Source organism: Populus euphratica, unplaced genomic scaffold (assembly GCF_000495115.2).
Source record: "Populus euphratica unplaced genomic scaffold, PopEup_1.0 scaffold1181.1, whole genome shotgun sequence".
NCBI classification, from domain to species: Eukaryota; Viridiplantae; Streptophyta; class Magnoliopsida; order Malpighiales; family Salicaceae; genus Populus; species Populus euphratica.
Window position 1 is genome coordinate 38,559 of NW_011501027.1, and position 17,943 is coordinate 56,501.

At 34.8% G+C, this 17,943-nt stretch overlaps 5 protein-coding genes across 6 annotated transcripts; 2 read left to right on the forward strand and 3 right to left on the reverse strand.

Moving 5' to 3' along the window:
- Positions 1 to 2,869: 2,869 nt before the first annotated feature.
- LOC105117081 (calmodulin-like protein 3) lies at positions 2,870 to 4,060 on the forward strand. The gene has a single exon (XM_011014627.1). It carries the CDS (start codon positions 2,992 to 2,994, stop codon positions 3,631 to 3,633), a length of 642 nt encoding a protein of 213 aa, XP_011012929.1. The 5' UTR covers positions 2,870 to 2,991; the 3' UTR covers positions 3,634 to 4,060.
- A 340-nt stretch (positions 4,061 to 4,400) lies between these two features.
- On the reverse strand, positions 4,401 to 7,891 carry LOC105117082 (protein FAR1-RELATED SEQUENCE 5-like). The gene is made up of 3 exons (XM_011014628.1): positions 7,564 to 7,891; positions 6,150 to 6,854; positions 4,401 to 5,047 (listed from the first exon to the last, which is right to left on the reverse strand). Exons 2-3 carry the CDS (start codon positions 6,708 to 6,710, stop codon positions 4,862 to 4,864), a joined length of 747 nt encoding a protein of 248 aa, XP_011012930.1. The 5' UTR covers positions 6,711 to 6,854; positions 7,564 to 7,891; the 3' UTR covers positions 4,401 to 4,861.
- A 671-nt stretch (positions 7,892 to 8,562) lies between these two features.
- Positions 8,563 to 11,082, reverse strand: LOC105117083 (protein FAR1-RELATED SEQUENCE 5-like). 2 transcript variants are annotated; one of them, XM_011014630.1, is made up of 3 exons: positions 10,859 to 11,082; positions 9,636 to 10,190; positions 8,563 to 9,138 (listed from the first exon to the last, which is right to left on the reverse strand). In XM_011014630.1, exons 2-3 carry the CDS (start codon positions 10,179 to 10,181, stop codon positions 8,923 to 8,925), a joined length of 762 nt encoding a protein of 253 aa, XP_011012932.1. In that variant the 5' UTR covers positions 10,182 to 10,190; positions 10,859 to 11,082; the 3' UTR covers positions 8,563 to 8,922. The 2 variants fall into 2 exon arrangements, with proteins under 2 accessions (XP_011012932.1, XP_011012931.1); XM_011014629.1 differs by having other exon boundaries at positions 10,840 to 11,080.
- A 695-nt stretch (positions 11,083 to 11,777) lies between these two features.
- LOC105117085 (protein FAR1-RELATED SEQUENCE 5-like) lies at positions 11,778 to 14,123 on the reverse strand. Its single transcript, XM_011014631.1, has 3 exons — positions 13,900 to 14,123; positions 12,464 to 13,010; positions 11,778 to 12,321 (listed from the first exon to the last, which is right to left on the reverse strand). Exons 2-3 carry the CDS (start codon positions 13,004 to 13,006, stop codon positions 12,118 to 12,120), a joined length of 747 nt encoding a protein of 248 aa, XP_011012933.1. The 5' UTR covers positions 13,007 to 13,010; positions 13,900 to 14,123; the 3' UTR covers positions 11,778 to 12,117.
- Positions 14,124 to 16,699: 2,576 nt separating this feature from the next.
- On the forward strand, positions 16,700 to 17,565 carry LOC105117086 (protein FAR1-RELATED SEQUENCE 5-like). The gene is made up of 2 exons (XM_011014632.1): positions 16,700 to 16,996; positions 17,440 to 17,565. The coding sequence occupies exons 1-2, from the start codon at positions 16,700 to 16,702 to the stop codon at positions 17,563 to 17,565; spliced, it is 423 nt and encodes a 140-aa protein (XP_011012934.1).
- The last annotated feature ends 378 nt before the right edge of the window (positions 17,566 to 17,943 follow it).

The window sequence follows — 17,943 nt, forward strand, 5'->3', positions numbered from 1 at the left end:
GAAAATTATGGGAAATGACACGTGAATTTATTGATAATATCCATGTTTCCAGTTCATCTTGCTTGCTTAATGTCGAACAAGTTATGCTCTTCCTAGCTACACGACAGATAATAAATGCCCATAATGCATTTTTAGTCAACAACTCAAAGGTTACTGGCTAGCGATATAATGAATATATAAATAAATAAAAATTCAGTTGGGGGGGGATTAGAAAAATCTTTCTAGAGGGACTAAAATATAAATTTTACTAGTTCCAAGGTTGAAACTATAAATTGTTCAAAACAAAAGGCTGGAGAAAATAATTGTGCACAGGCCGGGGTCCCTGCCAGCCCCCGTCTCTGGCACTGTCTCCACCCTCAGAGTTGAAGGGCACAGCTCAAAAAAAACTATACATAAAAAAATTGCTGGTGTCCTTGTACATGAGAGTGCGACTGCTCTTGCAAGGGAGAAACGAGAAATCCCTGCCGTCTAAGATATTCAAATATTAATTTATTAAACAGTGAAGCTACTTGATTAAATATTTCTTATCAAGCAAATGGCCATCATTATGTTTTGTTTTCATTTAATTATTTTATGATCTTATTAATTAAGATTTCAATAATGCTGATGATAACATGCCTTGTAAGCTGTCGAGTCGTGCTGGCTCATGTCCCACATGGAGGATTTGGCAAGGAATTAGACCTAAAATGATCATGGTCTTGTGACATGTGTTGCCATCACGTATAATGGCGTACCTAATCTTGTATTAGGTGATAGGTTATTCTAAACCAAAGTTTGGTAGGGTGGGTTGAAACATTAGGAACTTTTTTTTTTTTTTTAATTTTACGAGATCCAAAACCGATAATTCATAAACAAGCAATGGTTTTTTTTTTTTTAAAAAAATCTAATACTTAATTAACAAGTTATGCCTTAATTAAGAGCACGTTATAGATTTTCCCCACAAATTATTATTCTTGAAATATTTCTAACCAATATTCTTCTAAATCATTTAAATTCAGAAACACTTGGATAATAGAACACGTTGTTGAAACTTTAAAGTGGGACTAGTTTGAATTTTGATGGTTAAGATTCTCAAGCCACATGATACATGGGCATGAAACATGATCAAAGTAAATAATTTGCCATTTAGATTTAAAGTTGTGTTTGATTAGCGTTTAAGAGGCACAAAAATTAAATATAAAATAGGCAAAAATATATTTCATAGAAGAAATCAAAATGCAAACATAAAATAAATTAGTTTTTCAGACAATTTTAGAGCAAGGTTTTGTCATTAGTAATATATATATTTTATGTATACTATTTTTATCTCTTTGCTATGAGAAAGAAATACTAGTTCAATAGTGTAGCATCCTTGTCCCACATAAAGAAATCACTATATACACATATATATTCCAAGAAGAAAATGTTTAATGGTTTGTTCTAGGACATGTTTGTTATTGCATTGAAAATGTTGTTTTTGTAAAAAAATTAAGAATTTTTTGTCTTAATTTTGTTTTAAATTTTTAAATTGTTTTGAAGTATTGATATTGAAAATAAAATTTAAAAAATAAAAAAATTATTTTAATATAAATAATCTTCTTTCGTAAAGGGATTTAGTTTGGTTTTCCATTAAAAATCTCGCAAAATAGTCACTCGAAAAACATTATTACTCACTAATATATTGGAGAATTTACGAAGAAAAGTCATGAATAAATAAATTGCACGCGAATTATGAACGCATGGATGATAAGAGTTTATAGTATTAATTTATATAAATAATTATGATCGACAGTCACGTGCAATCGCAATTATCCTGGACGTAGCATCGCTTGTCCGAACGATTTAGATAATGTCCTAATTTCACCAAGCAGTTTTTAGAAGAAGATTAATTGTCTCTTTCAAGGCTGTCCAATCCAAATCACTAGACCAAACTAGATAAAGTAACTGGTTCAAAACCGGCCTCGCTCCTTAATGTTGCCAGGTGTCACCACCCCCACCAATCACGCGTTAATAGCCGTTTATTTATTACAGTATCTAACGGTCACTGTTGCAGCTACCTTGTCCGTTGGCGCGTTCCTTTCTTAAACGCCTCTCCCCATTTAACGTTCCCTTCTCCTTAATTTCTAGATCCGTCATCAACGGTCATATTTTTCAACGAACTTTTAAATAAAGAGAAATACAGTACAAATTAACCGAGTTTTATTTCAAGCTACTTTGAATTTTAATTTTGCTGGATTAATCTGATAACTTGAATATTAATCCAGAAATTAATAATTTAAGCTGTGAATCGAGAGTCAAACAAATATGATATATTCTCACTAGAGAAATTATTTCGAGTGAACTGATAGTTCCTCTATTTTTAGCCAAATAACTAGTTAATACTTTTGGTTTAATAAATTCCATATTAATTGCTTGCATTTTTATTTATTTATAACTTAATCCCTTTGTTAATTATACATTATGATTCACTCTTTTTTTTTAAAAAAAAAAAAATCTAAAAATACCCTTCTTGTCTGGTAAAGATTTCTAATTCTACTCCGTACAAATAAAATTGGAAAGTATTTGAAAAGCAACAATTTGGATATTTAGAAAAGAGTTAAGGGTGAGCTCTGATGGATGATTTTCATAACCAAAATTAATAAAAATAATATAAAATCTTGATTGCTTTCACTGTACAAGCAAGCAAGAAAAAGATTTCCCAACAGATTAGTACTATTCTACCAAGAGACACAACCCACCAAGAACAGCAATAATAATGGCAACGCGTCTTTGACAAAAGGTTAATTATTCTATATAATTAGTTAATACGCGTATAGCATGATCAAGAAGAGAGGCCAGCTCTAAAGTGACCTCACTTTAAAAAAGAAATAAAATACTCTCATGAGTTCAACAATTTTTGCTCTGATTTCCTTTATATAAGGACTCGAATTTAGTCTCGTATATATCTTGTCAGGCAGTAAAACTAAGGCAAAACATCTCCCACCAGACATTTTCTCTACACTCTTGCTTTCAATGCGAACTATTCTGCTTAGGATTTTCCTTCTTTACAATCTTCTCAACTCTTTCCTCCTCTCCTTGGTCCCCAAGAAACTTAGGTTTCTCCTCCCCACTTCTTGGTACCACCATCCCCACCAAGCCATTACCAACACCAGGAAACCCTCTTCTTTGTTGCCATCATCATCTAATTTTGTTGTGAAAAGAATGGACCAAGCTGAGTTGAAGAGAGTTTTTCAGATGTTCGATAGGAATGGAGATGGGAGGATCACGCAGAAGGAGTTGAATGATTCCTTAGAGAATATTGGTATCTTTATCCCTGATAAAGAGCTGACTCAAATGATTGAAAATATTGATGCCAATGGTGATGGTTGTGTGGATATTGATGAGTTTGGTGAATTGTATCGGTCACTCATGGATGAGAAAGATGAGGAGGAGGATATGAGGGAGGCTTTTAATGTTTTTGATCAAAATGGTGATGGTTTTATTACTGTTGAGGAGTTGAGGTCTGTTTTAGCCTCACTTGGTCTTAAACAAGGGAGGACCTTTGAGGATTGTAAGAGGATGATAATGAAGGTGGATGTTGATGGTGATGGAATGGTGGATTACAGAGAGTTTCAGAAGATGATGAAGGGCGGTGGTTTTAGTGCTGTGGGTTAATCATGTGCTCTAAGTCCACTAATCTTTATTATTGGGTGTAAATATTTTGAACATCAAGAAACAGCGGGCATCATCACACAGGATCAGCTTCGCCAAGTGCTTATGCTTGCCATTGGTTAAATCAATGGTACACGTGTACCGTGTTGATCCAGTTATGCCATGGTTACAGTCAGTCGATTGTTGACACGTGTCAGCGGCAGGCAAAGCAAAATCACCAGAGTCACTGGTTATCAACTCGGGGGTAGGTGGGTGCCTGGTGGGGGGTTTGGAACTCTAGAGTGGGTAGTTTGTATTGGGCTTTAAGTTCTTCAATTTTTTCTGATTGGCTTGGTGGGGGTTACTTTTGTTTCTTCGTATCATTGTTTTATGTTGTGTTATTTTTGTAGGTCACCGCTATTTGACTGTTGCAAACTAGAATTTTCACGTAGAGTTTCTCCAAAAAAAACACTTATATATTCTCTTCTGATAATCAATGAGCTTTGCAGCACATCCTCAACTTGAGTCAAGTTTCCTCTGCAGACAAATTGCTCATCTTGAGGATTATTTGCAGTAAAATGAGTAAATGGGCTTGCAGGTTTGCTTCCGCTTTGGTTACCTGAAAATTAGATGTTGTCTGAGTGAAAGATCTTTAATGGCAAACACCAAAAATGACGAGCTATATTTGCCACTGCAGTCAAAGAAACCAACTAAACATCGACTTTCCTAAAATCAGGTGAAAAAGCAACATAAAACCTAAAGAAACCGTTCAACAACTACTAAAATGACTGTAATGTCTCTTTTAGACATTGTTGGCTTACAATGGAATTACACTTTGTGCCCAAAAAGGCTACAACTGGCAAACGGAAAAGAAAAGCATGTTTCATGGTTGAAAGTTGTAACAGAATCCAAGAACAATTAACTGGTCTTGCAAATAAAATTTCATATCTGAGTAAGGAGAGATGAAGCATCTGGTTCCCTTGCATGTCAGATCAGAGGAAAGCTCAGAATGTCATTTCCAAAATGAAGAAGATAAGACATCATCCTCCACTTGGATTATGAACTACAGTCATTGCATGGACACCAAAGAAATTAATACTTGTATACATTCTATTCAGTGCTCTCTAGAAAAGTTTCATGTCAATGGTAGTATGGTACTGATAATTCAGCCTTGAGTGGAAATCCAGAGAAGTGAGCTCTATGTTCTAGTTTGGCATCCGTTTGAAAAATTGCAGTTTATCCACGTTCAAAACTATAAAACACCAAGTTCAATTTCCTTCAGAGTCTTGATTATATCTTCAACTCTTAAAGACACGAATTCCTCGTGTTCCTTGAGATCTTTGAGAATCATGCATAACTGTTGTTGGAATGCTGCAGATCGTTCTCTTTCACGCTGAAGCTCACCATACAAGTCCTGAATCTTCTTATCCTTTTCCTCCTGCAAACATGGTTGAGTATATCAAGGTTGGGCAAATGAAAAGACGGAAGATCTTGGAAGTATTAGAAATGTTAGAAGAATCCAGTACTGGAATCTCATCATAAATACAATTTCACAGCCTATGCACAAGGGTCTAGCCTTTTCCTTTGGTTTTACTTCAAAATGACACAAGCTATCATTTCCTGTATGGCATGCTACAATGTCACATTGTTCAATCTTGGAGCCTTCAAGATGAGGAATTGTGCTATATGTATCCTTTCAGTAGGTTTCAACACACTTTCCTCGCAACATATCTTTAAGTTTCATCCATTGGGTAGGCATCCTCCCTACCTATGACTTGGGTTCAAATCATAGACCTGCCATTTGCAAAGCAGAGAAGTACCACTCTAGCCACCAACTTGGCAAAAGGCATGGATTTTAAACTATATGTTTCCAAAGGCAGGCAACTGGTTTTTCAACAATGCAATTTTAGTATCTTAGCTGTTATCCTAACTTGAGTATGCAACAGACACAGAATAGCTGAAAACATGGAAAAATGTGACCAAGAACATCTCAGGACTTGAGTGTAAGGGTTACAAAAACAACAAATCCGGCAATAGCCATGGAACAAAAGTGTCACAATAATGTATTCATTTTCCATCCAAGTATGGATGGCTTGCCGATGCAATTACTTTCAGATCATAATTATGAAATTCTAAAGATGCATTAATTTACGGATTTAACTAGAGAAGACATGTTTGGATTTGATTCAGCGTACTGACAAGAGAGAGATGAGGTTTCAGGAACAAATATTCCGATAGAGAAATTCAATGAAAGATTCAAACATCCACAAATCCATGGTATTGTAAGCAAACAGTGCTGGTGGAGGGTGTGATATTAGAAATTTTGCTAAGAGAATTTTCAAAGGAACCCGAGTAACAATGATGAGTGCGCATATAAAGGCTGTTAAAAATGAACGTCAAATTTAGACACCTTAAAAGTCCGTAATGTTGAACATCAAGACATGGGTCGATAGCTAATTAAGGATATTCTAATTTCTAACAATTGCCACTTTGATCTATAATAACAGAAATGTAAATTGCAAGTGATATCTCAGACATACCTCGCTAAGTATATTGATAGTTGGCAATTCTCCAAGAAATTTACAGTGAGTCATTAGCTTGTGATTGTGCTCTTGCACAAATTTGGTAACTACCCATTTCCCTCCATCCCTTGCTGCCAGTCTTATCATGGCTTTGCAGCCTTCTCTTGTAACTGGACGTGGAGGAAGAACTCTGTCTTTTCTCAGTGAGTGCTTTGCAGCACGAAAGCCTTCTCTTGAGCAAACAAAGTCACGTCCTATAACTGCCATGCTCTTTAGTGAATGTCTGATCCGATTTGTTCGAATAGTGAAACCTGTTCTCTTGGCATATTCATAATAGAAATCTCTTGCATCATCTAAAGATGGAAAAGTCATCCCAGTATACGGTTCTAAACCATCCACACTTAAATTTTCCATAGATGATTCTGTCAAAATCATGCCATTATCCACAACACGCTGTGAAATGCATTGCTGCAACAACCCATCTTGTGAAGCTTCATGTTCACCAAAACTTTCAAACATTTCCTCATCTGAACCTTCATCAATATCCAGAAAACTTGGCCCATCAGTAGTGCTGGTCATTATGTTCCCAGCATGAGAATTCTATCCAACGATCCCTAATGAAATGAGATCCAGTGCTACTCCTGGCCTCGAGATATTGATTTAGGTGCTATGCATATTGATCGCTTCATTGCAGTGACAAAGCCAGCACAATAAGATTTCAGGCTGACAAACACATTCCCAAGAACACAGAAGGCTTAAGTATTCATATTTTTCAGTTACATCAGCAGGCACTTCAAGTAACACATTTCCAGGCAACGATTTTCATCTTGAATAGTAAAAGCAAATGAATTAGGGACTTAAAAACGACGCTTTCAGTTCTTCAGTTCTTTGACAATAGCTAGGTAATACTCTCATTCTCAAACGAAGCCAAAACAAAACAACAAAACATCGATAGAAAACTATTCCAATCTCACTTTCCTAAACAACCAAACAAATAAATCAATGGACTCATTTACAACTTTCTTTTCCAAGTAAAAAATTTTGAATTAAAGAAAGGAAAGTCTTTTCCTTTCAAGAATCATTAGTAAGAGCTGACGCAAAGTTTTCCCATTTTCTTAAAAATCAAGCATACCACCATACCACATAACTAACACTACACACAAAACTTTCTTTTCCAAACTCTTTCCCTCACTTTCCCAGCGATCGAACAATCTAAAACATAATAAGAAAAGAACTTATCCTACGAAGACTATAAAAGTCAAACATTTTGCTTCATCTTCATTCCTTTCACACCAAGTTTGACATCAATTCTTCACTTTCTCGACAATTTAAAGCAAACCCATTTCACAATAAAAAACATTAAAAGCAATATGCATAGACAGATTATAATTAATAAAAATAAAATGAAAAGTTTAAGTGAAAAGGAGCTTACTTTTCTAACTCCTGTTTCTCTTGCAAGACTTTGAGACAAGTTAAGTTCACTGGGCTCTGTGTCTTGTTAGAAACTAGAAAGAGAGATCGACTGTGGATTTCAAGGCTAATTAAATCAAACGGTCAGTAATCAGGGACAGAGAAGCACATGGTGATTTAATTAATTTATTTTTTTGCTTGGGATTTGTTCAATGAGTTGCAGTGATCCCTTCTCTGGTGACGTTGTTAAGAAAATTGAAGCATATTCACTCATTTCTCGCAATCAAATATTTGTTTTGGAATTATTTCCCCCCCCTTAAAAGTGGATGAAGTCAAGTCACCAATGACTTGAAGCCATGGAGAGGAGAGAGGTCTTTCTTTTCGACATCACAAATATGGCCTTTTTTTTATTACTACCAAATTAAAACTTTAAAATTAGAAAATAAAAAAATAAAAAAACAATGTTATAGTAATTTTTTTTTTCTTAAAAATCTTTGAAGGACTGAAAATAATAATCTCTTTGGTTTTTTTTTTGTTTGTGAGTTTCTATTATTCCAGAAAAATTGTTGCAATCAATCTAGGTTATATAAATTGTTATAAATAAGTCTAAATCTATGTTCTTGTTATTTTATGCTCTTTTCTTTTCTTTTCTTTTTAAATAAAATTATTATTTGATGCTTTGATGTTGGAAATGACTTAATTTTTCTTTGATCCTTGTTTATCTTAACTTATCTTCAAGTTAACTCCTAGAATGTTTATGTTACCCCTCCAAGGTATATATTCCTAGCTCTGGTGCTTCTTGGGGGAGAACAACAGGAATTTTTTGTTCTTTTTTTTTTTTTTAAATCTATGTTGACTTGATCAACTTGACCGCATCAACCGAGTTTTATCTTCGTTAAAAACGTAAACATAACATGGAGCTTGCTCTATATCATTTCTCATGTCAAACCGCTGAGCCCAGCCTGATTTAACTGCAAAAGAGCAATAACATAATCACACAGAAAAATAACAGATCAATGAGTATCATGGCAAAAAAATTCTCCAATCTTATTGCTAAGCCAGCAATTAACCTCCAAAAGGAAAATACACAATGTCCCTGACATTTATCAAAGAAACTAAAATTTTGAATCTGATATTCAAACAACAATTGCATAAACTTAATGAGAAAAAAAAAAAACAATGGCAATATGTTACACCAAGCTAAATTGAGAGAGCAGCCATTGATATTCTAAGAAAAAAGATAATTGACCTAATCAATCATAAAGTTATCAATCTTAATGATTATCCAAACAAACTGCTTATGTGATAAGTTGGCATTTGACTCCTAAAAATCATCCATCCTCAGAAACACAGGAAATGAGAGGTCAAATCATGAATGACTTCATTCGCTGCTGGTGTCATCTGAATGTTGCTCCTCAATTTCTCTAATGCTCTTGACAACATCATCAACTTTTTTAGAGACATGTTCTGTGTGTTTTTCCAAATCTTGTAGAATCATATTTAACTGTTCTTCATATACAGCACACCGTCGTTTACATTTTTGTCTCTCATTATACAACTCGAGTGATAGTTCACGGATTCTTTTATCCTTCTCATCCTACAAAAAAATAAAAAGAATGAATATTAAGGAAATCACAATAACTTCATGACAATTGATTGAGAGCATGAAATAGAAAGGAAACTGTGAACAATGGAGGTACCATATTTACAGCACTCAATCTAGATTATATGGTCAATATTCTCTGCTTATGGCTACGGCAATGTTCATAAGGCATCTAGCGGGAAAGTTGAGCTTCCCGGCTCCTTCCCTATAGTGCAGTGACTGACTACGGCCAACTTAATTACTTGGGGGAAAGTCAAGTTTATGGTAGTAAATAGGTACAAATTATTCAGATCCATATCAAGTAGACCATTAACAAGACATTAGTGTAGTGCATATAGGAACTAGTGGTTCAAGCTCGGCAGGATCTGGTTTAACATTCCCAGCCATTATTGTCTAGTGATAATCCCACAACGCTAATTAAAAAGAAGGATCAGCCCATCCAGTGAATTAACGTTTGAACTTTTAGATGCCATTTTCAACCTCAAACATACCTCACTGATTAATTGCTTCCCAGATCCTCGCCATGGAACTTTACTGGGACTCATTAGTTTATGAGTGTGCTCCTTGACAAATTTGGTGACAACCCACTTTCCTCCTTTCAAGGCTAACCTTATCATTGCTCCACAGCCCTCCCGAGTGATTGGTGGTGGGGGAAGAATTCTGTCTTTCCTATGTACATACTTTTTGGCCCGAAATCCTTCTTTGGAACAAACAAAATCTTGACCAATAACCTGATTGTTAACCCGAGAGCGTCGGTTATGGTGTATTCGTACAGTAAAACCAGTGCATCTGCCATAGGAAATGTAAAATTCTCTGGCCTCATCTCTTGAGTTGAATTCCATACCCACACATGGTTCTAAACCTTCAGCGTTTACAGCTAGTTCAATACATTGCACAGATGTTTTGTCATCTTCATCTACACAGAAATCCAAGTTATTTTGAAGCTCATCTTCTATCCTTCCACATTCATAGGCTTCACCTTGCAAATCCAGGTCACTTTCATTGGAATCAAACCCATGAACAGATTGTTTATCCATTATATACTCCTACAGAAAAAACTTCAAAATTAGTTTCACTCCAACAAGGAAAAGAGAAGGAAAAGTAGGATCATAATTAAAAAACAGATCCGATAAAAAACTCACTGAAGATAGGAAATCAAGTCAAAATAAGAATTTGAAATACAGCCCCAAGAAAATCCAAATAGAGACATGTTCCTCTTAACAATTAAGTCTTTTTTACTGTAAAAGAAGCTTCAGAATTCAACAACATCAACAACAACAACAAAAAAATGGAGCCCCTTGTAACATTATTTGCCCCAGAATGGCCTTGTGTCAATGACTTCAAGAATGTGGTTTGACAAAAAAAACTACATATAACATTTACCAAATCACCTTATAACATCAACATCTTTATCTTTCAAGAAGTATTAAGCAATATAACCTTCATTCTTTCTTTCTAATGAATATAACAGATAGAGGCAATCATGTTAGACAGCCAACAATACCACATATCATACAGCCAGGAAAGTATATTTTTTCATTTAATTTTTCCAAGACTAATATGAACAGCATTAGCAGTGATAAAATAATCAAATTCAAACAAAATTAGACTAAGAGATCACAAAGAAATGATAATGATATGCACTGAAGGGAAGGAAACAAAAGAGTGAAAAAGACAAAATTTTGATGAACTCACCGGTGAAATGAAGCGTTACATAGCAATAGAAGCCTTTTGGGATTGGAAATAGAAGTGGAAGCCCTAGATTTGAAGACTGGATTCCGGTAAAGTAAAGGGTTTTAGTTGGTTTTTAGAGTTTTTGATTTGAAAGCGAGGAGAGATGTTGCTGGCTGGCTGAGATGAAAGTGAAGTGAAGTTGGTGGGACAAAGCACCAAGAAAAAGGGCTGATGTGTGGAATGTCCGTGTGTGTTTTTTTAGGCAAAGCCCAGTCGGCTAAGATATCATAGGCAGCAAGACTTTACTTGTAATACCCAACTCGAGCAACAACCTGGCTCAAGACCTGGATTGTCGATTACGGAGTTTAACCTGGATTAATCCAGGTATTTTTTAAAGATAACTCGAAAATAAGGTTGTTTTGAAGAGGAAAAAAAACTCAGTTTTTCCATCAACTTAGCCCTAGTCAGCAAGTCATCGGTTAACCATACGTTTTATAACCGGGAGTTAAACCTTCCATGTACAATTGGTGCATTTAAGGAAAAGTTTGAAACCAAGCTAATTATCCCAAGCTGACTCTCAGGGGTTTGGTTAATTCTGCTTTCCCTATCAGCCTGCTCCTACTAAGTTCTGCATTTTAAAGGGGAGGACTTGACTTCAATTTGAAACCAAATGATTTGAAACTTCTTGGTGAAGCATATTGAAAATGTATGGACCGTTAATAGGTTAATTTGTTCTGGATTTCATATGACAAGATTCTTAGCATATTTGGATTTTAAAATTTCTTCCCGTTTTCCACTGACCAAAAATTAACAGTGTCAGGTGTTATACAGTTCTGACTAGGTAAAATACTTGGTTAAATCTCCATGGAGAGAAACATTTGCTTAAATTCTCCAGCTCATATATCATAATCAGATTCATATCTTGGACCCAAGATAGATGATTGCAATGGAAACTCATGGTCCAAAGTTGAATTTTGACTTCTGGATCAGTGATCTGCATATAATTTATACACGGTTCCCCTAAATCATTCAAAGCTGTTACAAATTTGTCATGTTTGAGCTTGTAATCTCAATACAGCAGTTCCTAAAACCAGCCTTTCTTTACGAATCCTATCGAACCTTGCAGTTGTTAACTTATATTTCGGTTACAAAGTTCAGATGGGATGGAGCATCTGGCACGTAGCAACAGTTATCTTTGTGAATGTAAAGTTCTAAAATGAGTTTATCCATTTGTATCTTGTCCAGCAAAACCAGAATTAGTTGACTACAGATGCTAACATAAAATCTTCAGCTACACTCTTAGTCAGAATCTGGTTCTTCTGGCTCTTCAGACTCAAGTTCTTTCACTTTGTTAGCCACAACTTCAGCCTTAAGTGATAAACGTTGTGTGTGCTCCTCGATATATGTTAAAACCATCAGTAGCTGCTTTTGATAAGCAGCAGATTTCTTTTTCTCACGATGCAGCTTGGTGGATAGCTCTCGGATTTTGAGATCTTTCTCATCCTGCAACAAGAGAACAGTTATTTCATGTCATGCAAATACAAGCTTTTGGAAGAGATGACAGGAACAGTTAAATTAATGAAGATCTAAAATTGAAATGCGCGTGATAACAACCATACCACACAAAACTAATCCTGAAACATACCTCACTAAATGCAATCCTGTGTGAGCGGCGAGGTGGTATTTTACTAGGATTAAGATCATGATTGTGTTCTTTTATGAAACCATAAATAACCCATTTTCCTCCATCCTTTGCAGCTATCCTCAACATTGCATTGCATCCCTCCCTTGTGATTGGCCGCGATTGAAAAACTCTGTTTTCTCCCTTTGGACTCTTTCCTCCACGAAAGCCTTCTTTTGAGCAAACAAACTCTCGACCAATTATTGAGTTATCTTTAAGTGACCTACGTGTACGATTGTTACGAATGGTAAAGCCCATTCGCCTGCCATACAACTCATAAAATTCCCTAGCATCCTCTGCTGATTCAAACTCCATTCCGATAAATGGTTCAAACGGCTCCAAATTTACTGGAAAATCTTGAATAGATTGCTGAATTATGTTATCATTTCCATCAAGATTACCAGCTAATTCATCATCTGCTGTTTCTTGGTTATCAAAAGTTTCAGCCAGCCAACATCTATAATTTCTGTTAGAATTAAATTGTTCACCAGAGGTGCTTGCCATCATGAACCTGTCATAAATTTAGATGTCAAAACCCAAAAGCATTGAAGAAGCGAAAGCAGGTATTGTACTAAATGTTTTTTCTGCACCCCAAGTCTAGATTTCCCCCATAGTTTCAAGTGCAAAACAATGCCTGACCATGACGATCATGCAAGGCACACTCGCATGGCATATTTCTCTGCTCAGACCACTCCAGTCAATAATTAAGTGGATTAGACCTTGGTGATTTCAGTTGGATCTATATGTATACAGGTCTCCATTGAGACACAGCCATCTACTACTATTCTAAGGACAAAAAGAAGAAGGCATCATCATCAAATTTCCCATTCAGGCAAGAAACAAGAAGATTACAGCACATGGAGACCACGAGAAGGTGCCTCAACAGTGTCAGGATAGCGAAAGAGAAGTATATAGACTAGGAAGCCAATGAAGAAAACAAGTATTGTTGAAACAGAAAACAAGCAATGCTCAGCTCCATTTCAAAGAAATCTTGACCAAATCTTGGTTGATGAACTAGGGTCTACAGAATCTTGACCAGGGTCCTAAATTTTAAGCTCATGGGGTTTCATAGTTTCATATATTCAATTCAATTTGATTAACAACATGGCATTCTCATTTACCAGGTTTAGATCACCAAAAGAAACAAATTTCATTCCATTAGCAAAATCCTCGCAGTCAAAGAAGCACCATTTCAAAGATAAGAATTTGAAAAGCATTTCAGCTTCTTCCACTTCCTCAATCCATCTCCAGCAGTTCAACACAATAAAGAAACAAAAAAAGGAAGACAAGAAACAAAACCCATCAAGAAATTTCAAAAAGATTACATCTTTAGCGTGTCATTGTATGTGTAGTTATCAAGTGTATGTCAGAGAGAGAGAGAGAGTGTGGAAAACACTAACCTTTGGTTTTATCAAAGAATCCCAACCCAAAACTCTCCAACCTTTGGTTGTATTTCAGACAACTTTCTCAGCTCATTTTCTCTTCCCTCTCTTATCTGGAAGCCAGTCAACAGTTTCAAGCTGTGTTGAAAGAAGCATGGCACAGAAGGAAATAGAGAGGAAAGTTCAGTTTCAGGAAACGACATGCAGTCTAGTTGTCAGCTGCTGGTTGGAAAGTGGGAACTCTTGTTTTCCAATACTATCAAATGCATGTGACATGTCGTCTTTTGGAAGAACTAGTCTTTGGTCCCCTTGCAGCAACGGAAATGTTGCTCTCTGTAATTTTGTTTTGTTGCGGTATTTATATTTTCTTTGTAAGAAAATATTTATTTTTTGGTAGATAATATTTTATTTGTTTGCATATCCATTTTAATATTGGCTCACTTACTTTTCTATAGATATCATCTCTTTAGATCATATTTATGGTATAAAATTTAATATCAAACTCATTTTGAGGCTAAAATTATGGATTAATAGGTTAACTTAAATCTATTTTAAAATAATATTATTTTAATTTTTTTAAAAAACTAAAATAACATTAATTTTAATAAAATTAAAATAATTCTGTTTTAATAAAAATAACATTAATTTGAATAAAATTAAAATAATTCTGTTTTAATAAAAAATTTCTTAGAGTTAACCTAGTTGGATTTAACTTGAGTCAATCTACTAAATTATTAAAATTTAATGGAGTTATTTTTTAAAACAATTAAAAAAAAATCTAACTCAACTAACCTCTAAATTGGTGAATTATTAAATTGATATGCTAAAATAGATAAAATTTAATAACTATATCTTTAATACTTGAGCTTTTATGAAAAAGCTTTTACTACTCAAAGTCATTTTCATTGTTAAAAAAAAAAAATCTATCAATTCATTTTATTTTGTAATATTATTTAATAATAAATTTTAATTTATATAAGACTTTAAATTAATATATTTTTGTAAAATGTTGTAAAAAAAAGCCTCTATCTTGTTATATGATTAAAGGAATAACACAAAAAGTGTGTAGCAAAGAACAAGGAAATTAATGAAACAAAATCAATTCAAGAAAGTATTAACTATATTTAATATAGAAAATCCTTTGCTAGTAAAAATAACAAAAGAGCTTAGTGCATTATACTTTAGTTAATGAAGATATAAAAACTAATTTTGCTATTATTAAAAATAAAATAAAATGACGGTGATGAATCTCTTTCAAATAGAATAAAGAAGTTTATTTTGGATGGTTGTGTTGGTTACAAGTATGTGATTGTGTTAATTTTTTTTTCTATTTTTATTGTTTCAATTCCTTATTATTTTATCTTCACCATGTTTTTGAGCTAATCATGATTAATATCAGAAGATTGGTGTTTTTTTTTTTTAGCAAATTAGATATGAAATACCAAAAAAACAAAAGTAAAGTATGAAAATCCACTTAATTTTGCACAATTCCATTGAATAATAATATAGTAGTAATCAATCCATATTTTTAATCTATTAATTTCCTCCAATGACTCAATTATTATCTACTAAAAATATAATAAAGGTAATACCATGGAAGAAGGGAAAGGATATTAGATAATACATTAAAGATATAAACATAAATTAATGCAATACTCACAATAAACAAATGCTATCAACTCCTCACGAGGATTTTATGATGGTTAGGCAATTGGCATTTTCACAAGAATTGTCTGAATTAATTGTTCTAAAAGTAAAAACATCCTTAAACCCAATCTCAACGTTTTCTTGGTACTCTTTCAAGTCCTTGATTGTTGCGTTCACAATTGGTGTGGGACTGCAAGGGAGCCAAGGGTATCCATGGTTGCAAGTAAAGCTAGCTGTAATCTAAGGTAATATGGCTTCTGCTACTTGATCAACGCAGCCAAATATTATACATGAAATATCATTAGTTTACTTACAAAACTGAGATTAGGTCAAGCGGATGATTACAAGGCCTCGAAATAATTTGCAACAGGATTATACAAATGGAAGGAATTTTGATGAAACTTCACCTACTAACAAGAGTTGAAATTTGTACAAGATTTACAACGTAATGCCAGGTCCTATGAGTAACCTAGGAGCAGCTTCTGGTTTCAGATTCAACTTCTCTAATGTTTTGAACAACACCTTCGAGTGTTCTTAACATGCACATAGTGTGCTCCTCAATGTAAGTCACAAATGTTTGCAACTGTTCTCGGCATGCTGCTAACTGTCGGTTCGTATGATGCAACTGGGAGGATAGCTCTCGAATTCTCTCATCCTTTTCATCATGACAAGATAACAAAAATCGGTTTAGAACTTAGATAGTAACAACTACCAGCAATACCAATACAATCCTCGAACAGCTATTGCTGATAAGACAATGTGTATAAGAATAAATGAGAGGTATATAGGAATTTATAGAATAAATGAGACGTATATTGGACTTTATAGCTTAGCATTACTCTGATACACAATGTATCAGCACTTGATGTTAAGAAGCATGTTGTTGCAATAAATAGGCATGGAAGTGCAAACTTTTCTACTTTTCTATGGTATGCACATCTTGAGACTACTTGCCAGTTTGCTGCCTGTGCTATCTCCTTCATGCAGTTATTACAGTTTTCAGCTTATAGGATTTCCTCTCGTGATGTTAAACATAAATTGTAACTGGTGACATTGACTTGCAGTGGAGATTGAGACCCTCGTGGAAGACCAACATTGTGACAACAGAAAGTATTGTGGGAGATGAAACTGGTGTTTGTGAAGTCGACACTAGCCAAGAACCATATGAAGTATGGTATTTGAATCGGAAAATGCTGCCAGAGTTTTCTATGATGAATATGCTAAACGGGAAAGATTTCTTACACCTATTGTATCATCCCGTAAGTCTGAGCATGATGGAACAGCTATATCTCGCCGACTTGCTTGTAATAAAGAAGGGTTTAATCTCAGCAGCCAAAAGACAGGGCAAGTTAAAATTAGAAAAAGAGAAGGCAAACGGGAGAGTTGTATGGCAATGATATTGGTGAAGAGAGAAAAGCTAGAGAAATGGGTGGTGACAAAGTTCATGAGGGAGCATAATCATCCAATGGTAATATCATCAAAAAAAGGTCGAACAACAACAGTAAGTTCCTTCAATTTGTTTAATGCAGAGTCGTCTGTGTTTCTTGCATACCTTGTGATGCACACACCCTCACTACCCTTGTACATATTTGTACTTGTGGTGCATAGAATTGGCCAATAGAAATCGGCAGTGGTTGTCCTTAAACCTTGAAGCGCTGCCGAATAAACGCTATATATATTCTAAAGATTGGCGTGGTTATTGATTCTAAAATTGCTTCAAGGAGCTATGTTCATTTAGCTGACATCAAACCATGAATAAATCAGAGGGTTTCATGTTTGACCCCTTTTAAAAAAATTTCAATATTCATAATCACCAAAAACAAATTGTTTAGGCATACAAACGTTAACCACGAGCATTCTAAATCTTCATGGAAGCATATTTGATACTCAATTCCAGTTACAAATAAGCAGGAACTTGGAGGTGGGGTGGGGTGGGGTGGGGTGGGGATTCCAATAAAGTCCCAACCACCCTTTAGAACATCCTGGGCTATGCTCATTCAGCCTAGAATTCTAGCCATTCAGGCGAATCATGCATAGTGTGCCACCAAATCACCGCATGCATAATTCACTCGCACACATGGCTAGGACCCAAGACAGCACTAAGTTAAATCCTATACTGAATTGGCGATTTTAATTACTCCAAATCTAATATTTGTATTTGACTTACAAAACATTCAGTTTGCACCAAAAAATGGCACCTGACTTCCCAATCCCATCTCCCTGTATCTTTCATATTATGACAACAAACGAAACCCTGAACATGGCCTAAAAGATTAACCAAAGGGCTACTTCCCATATCGATATAAGCTACTGATAAATTACTGTATGTTAAATGCACTAGAGAACAAAACAATAGAAACTTGCATCTTCACGACTGGGTTCACAGTAATTATAGAATAAATTATCAATGACAGC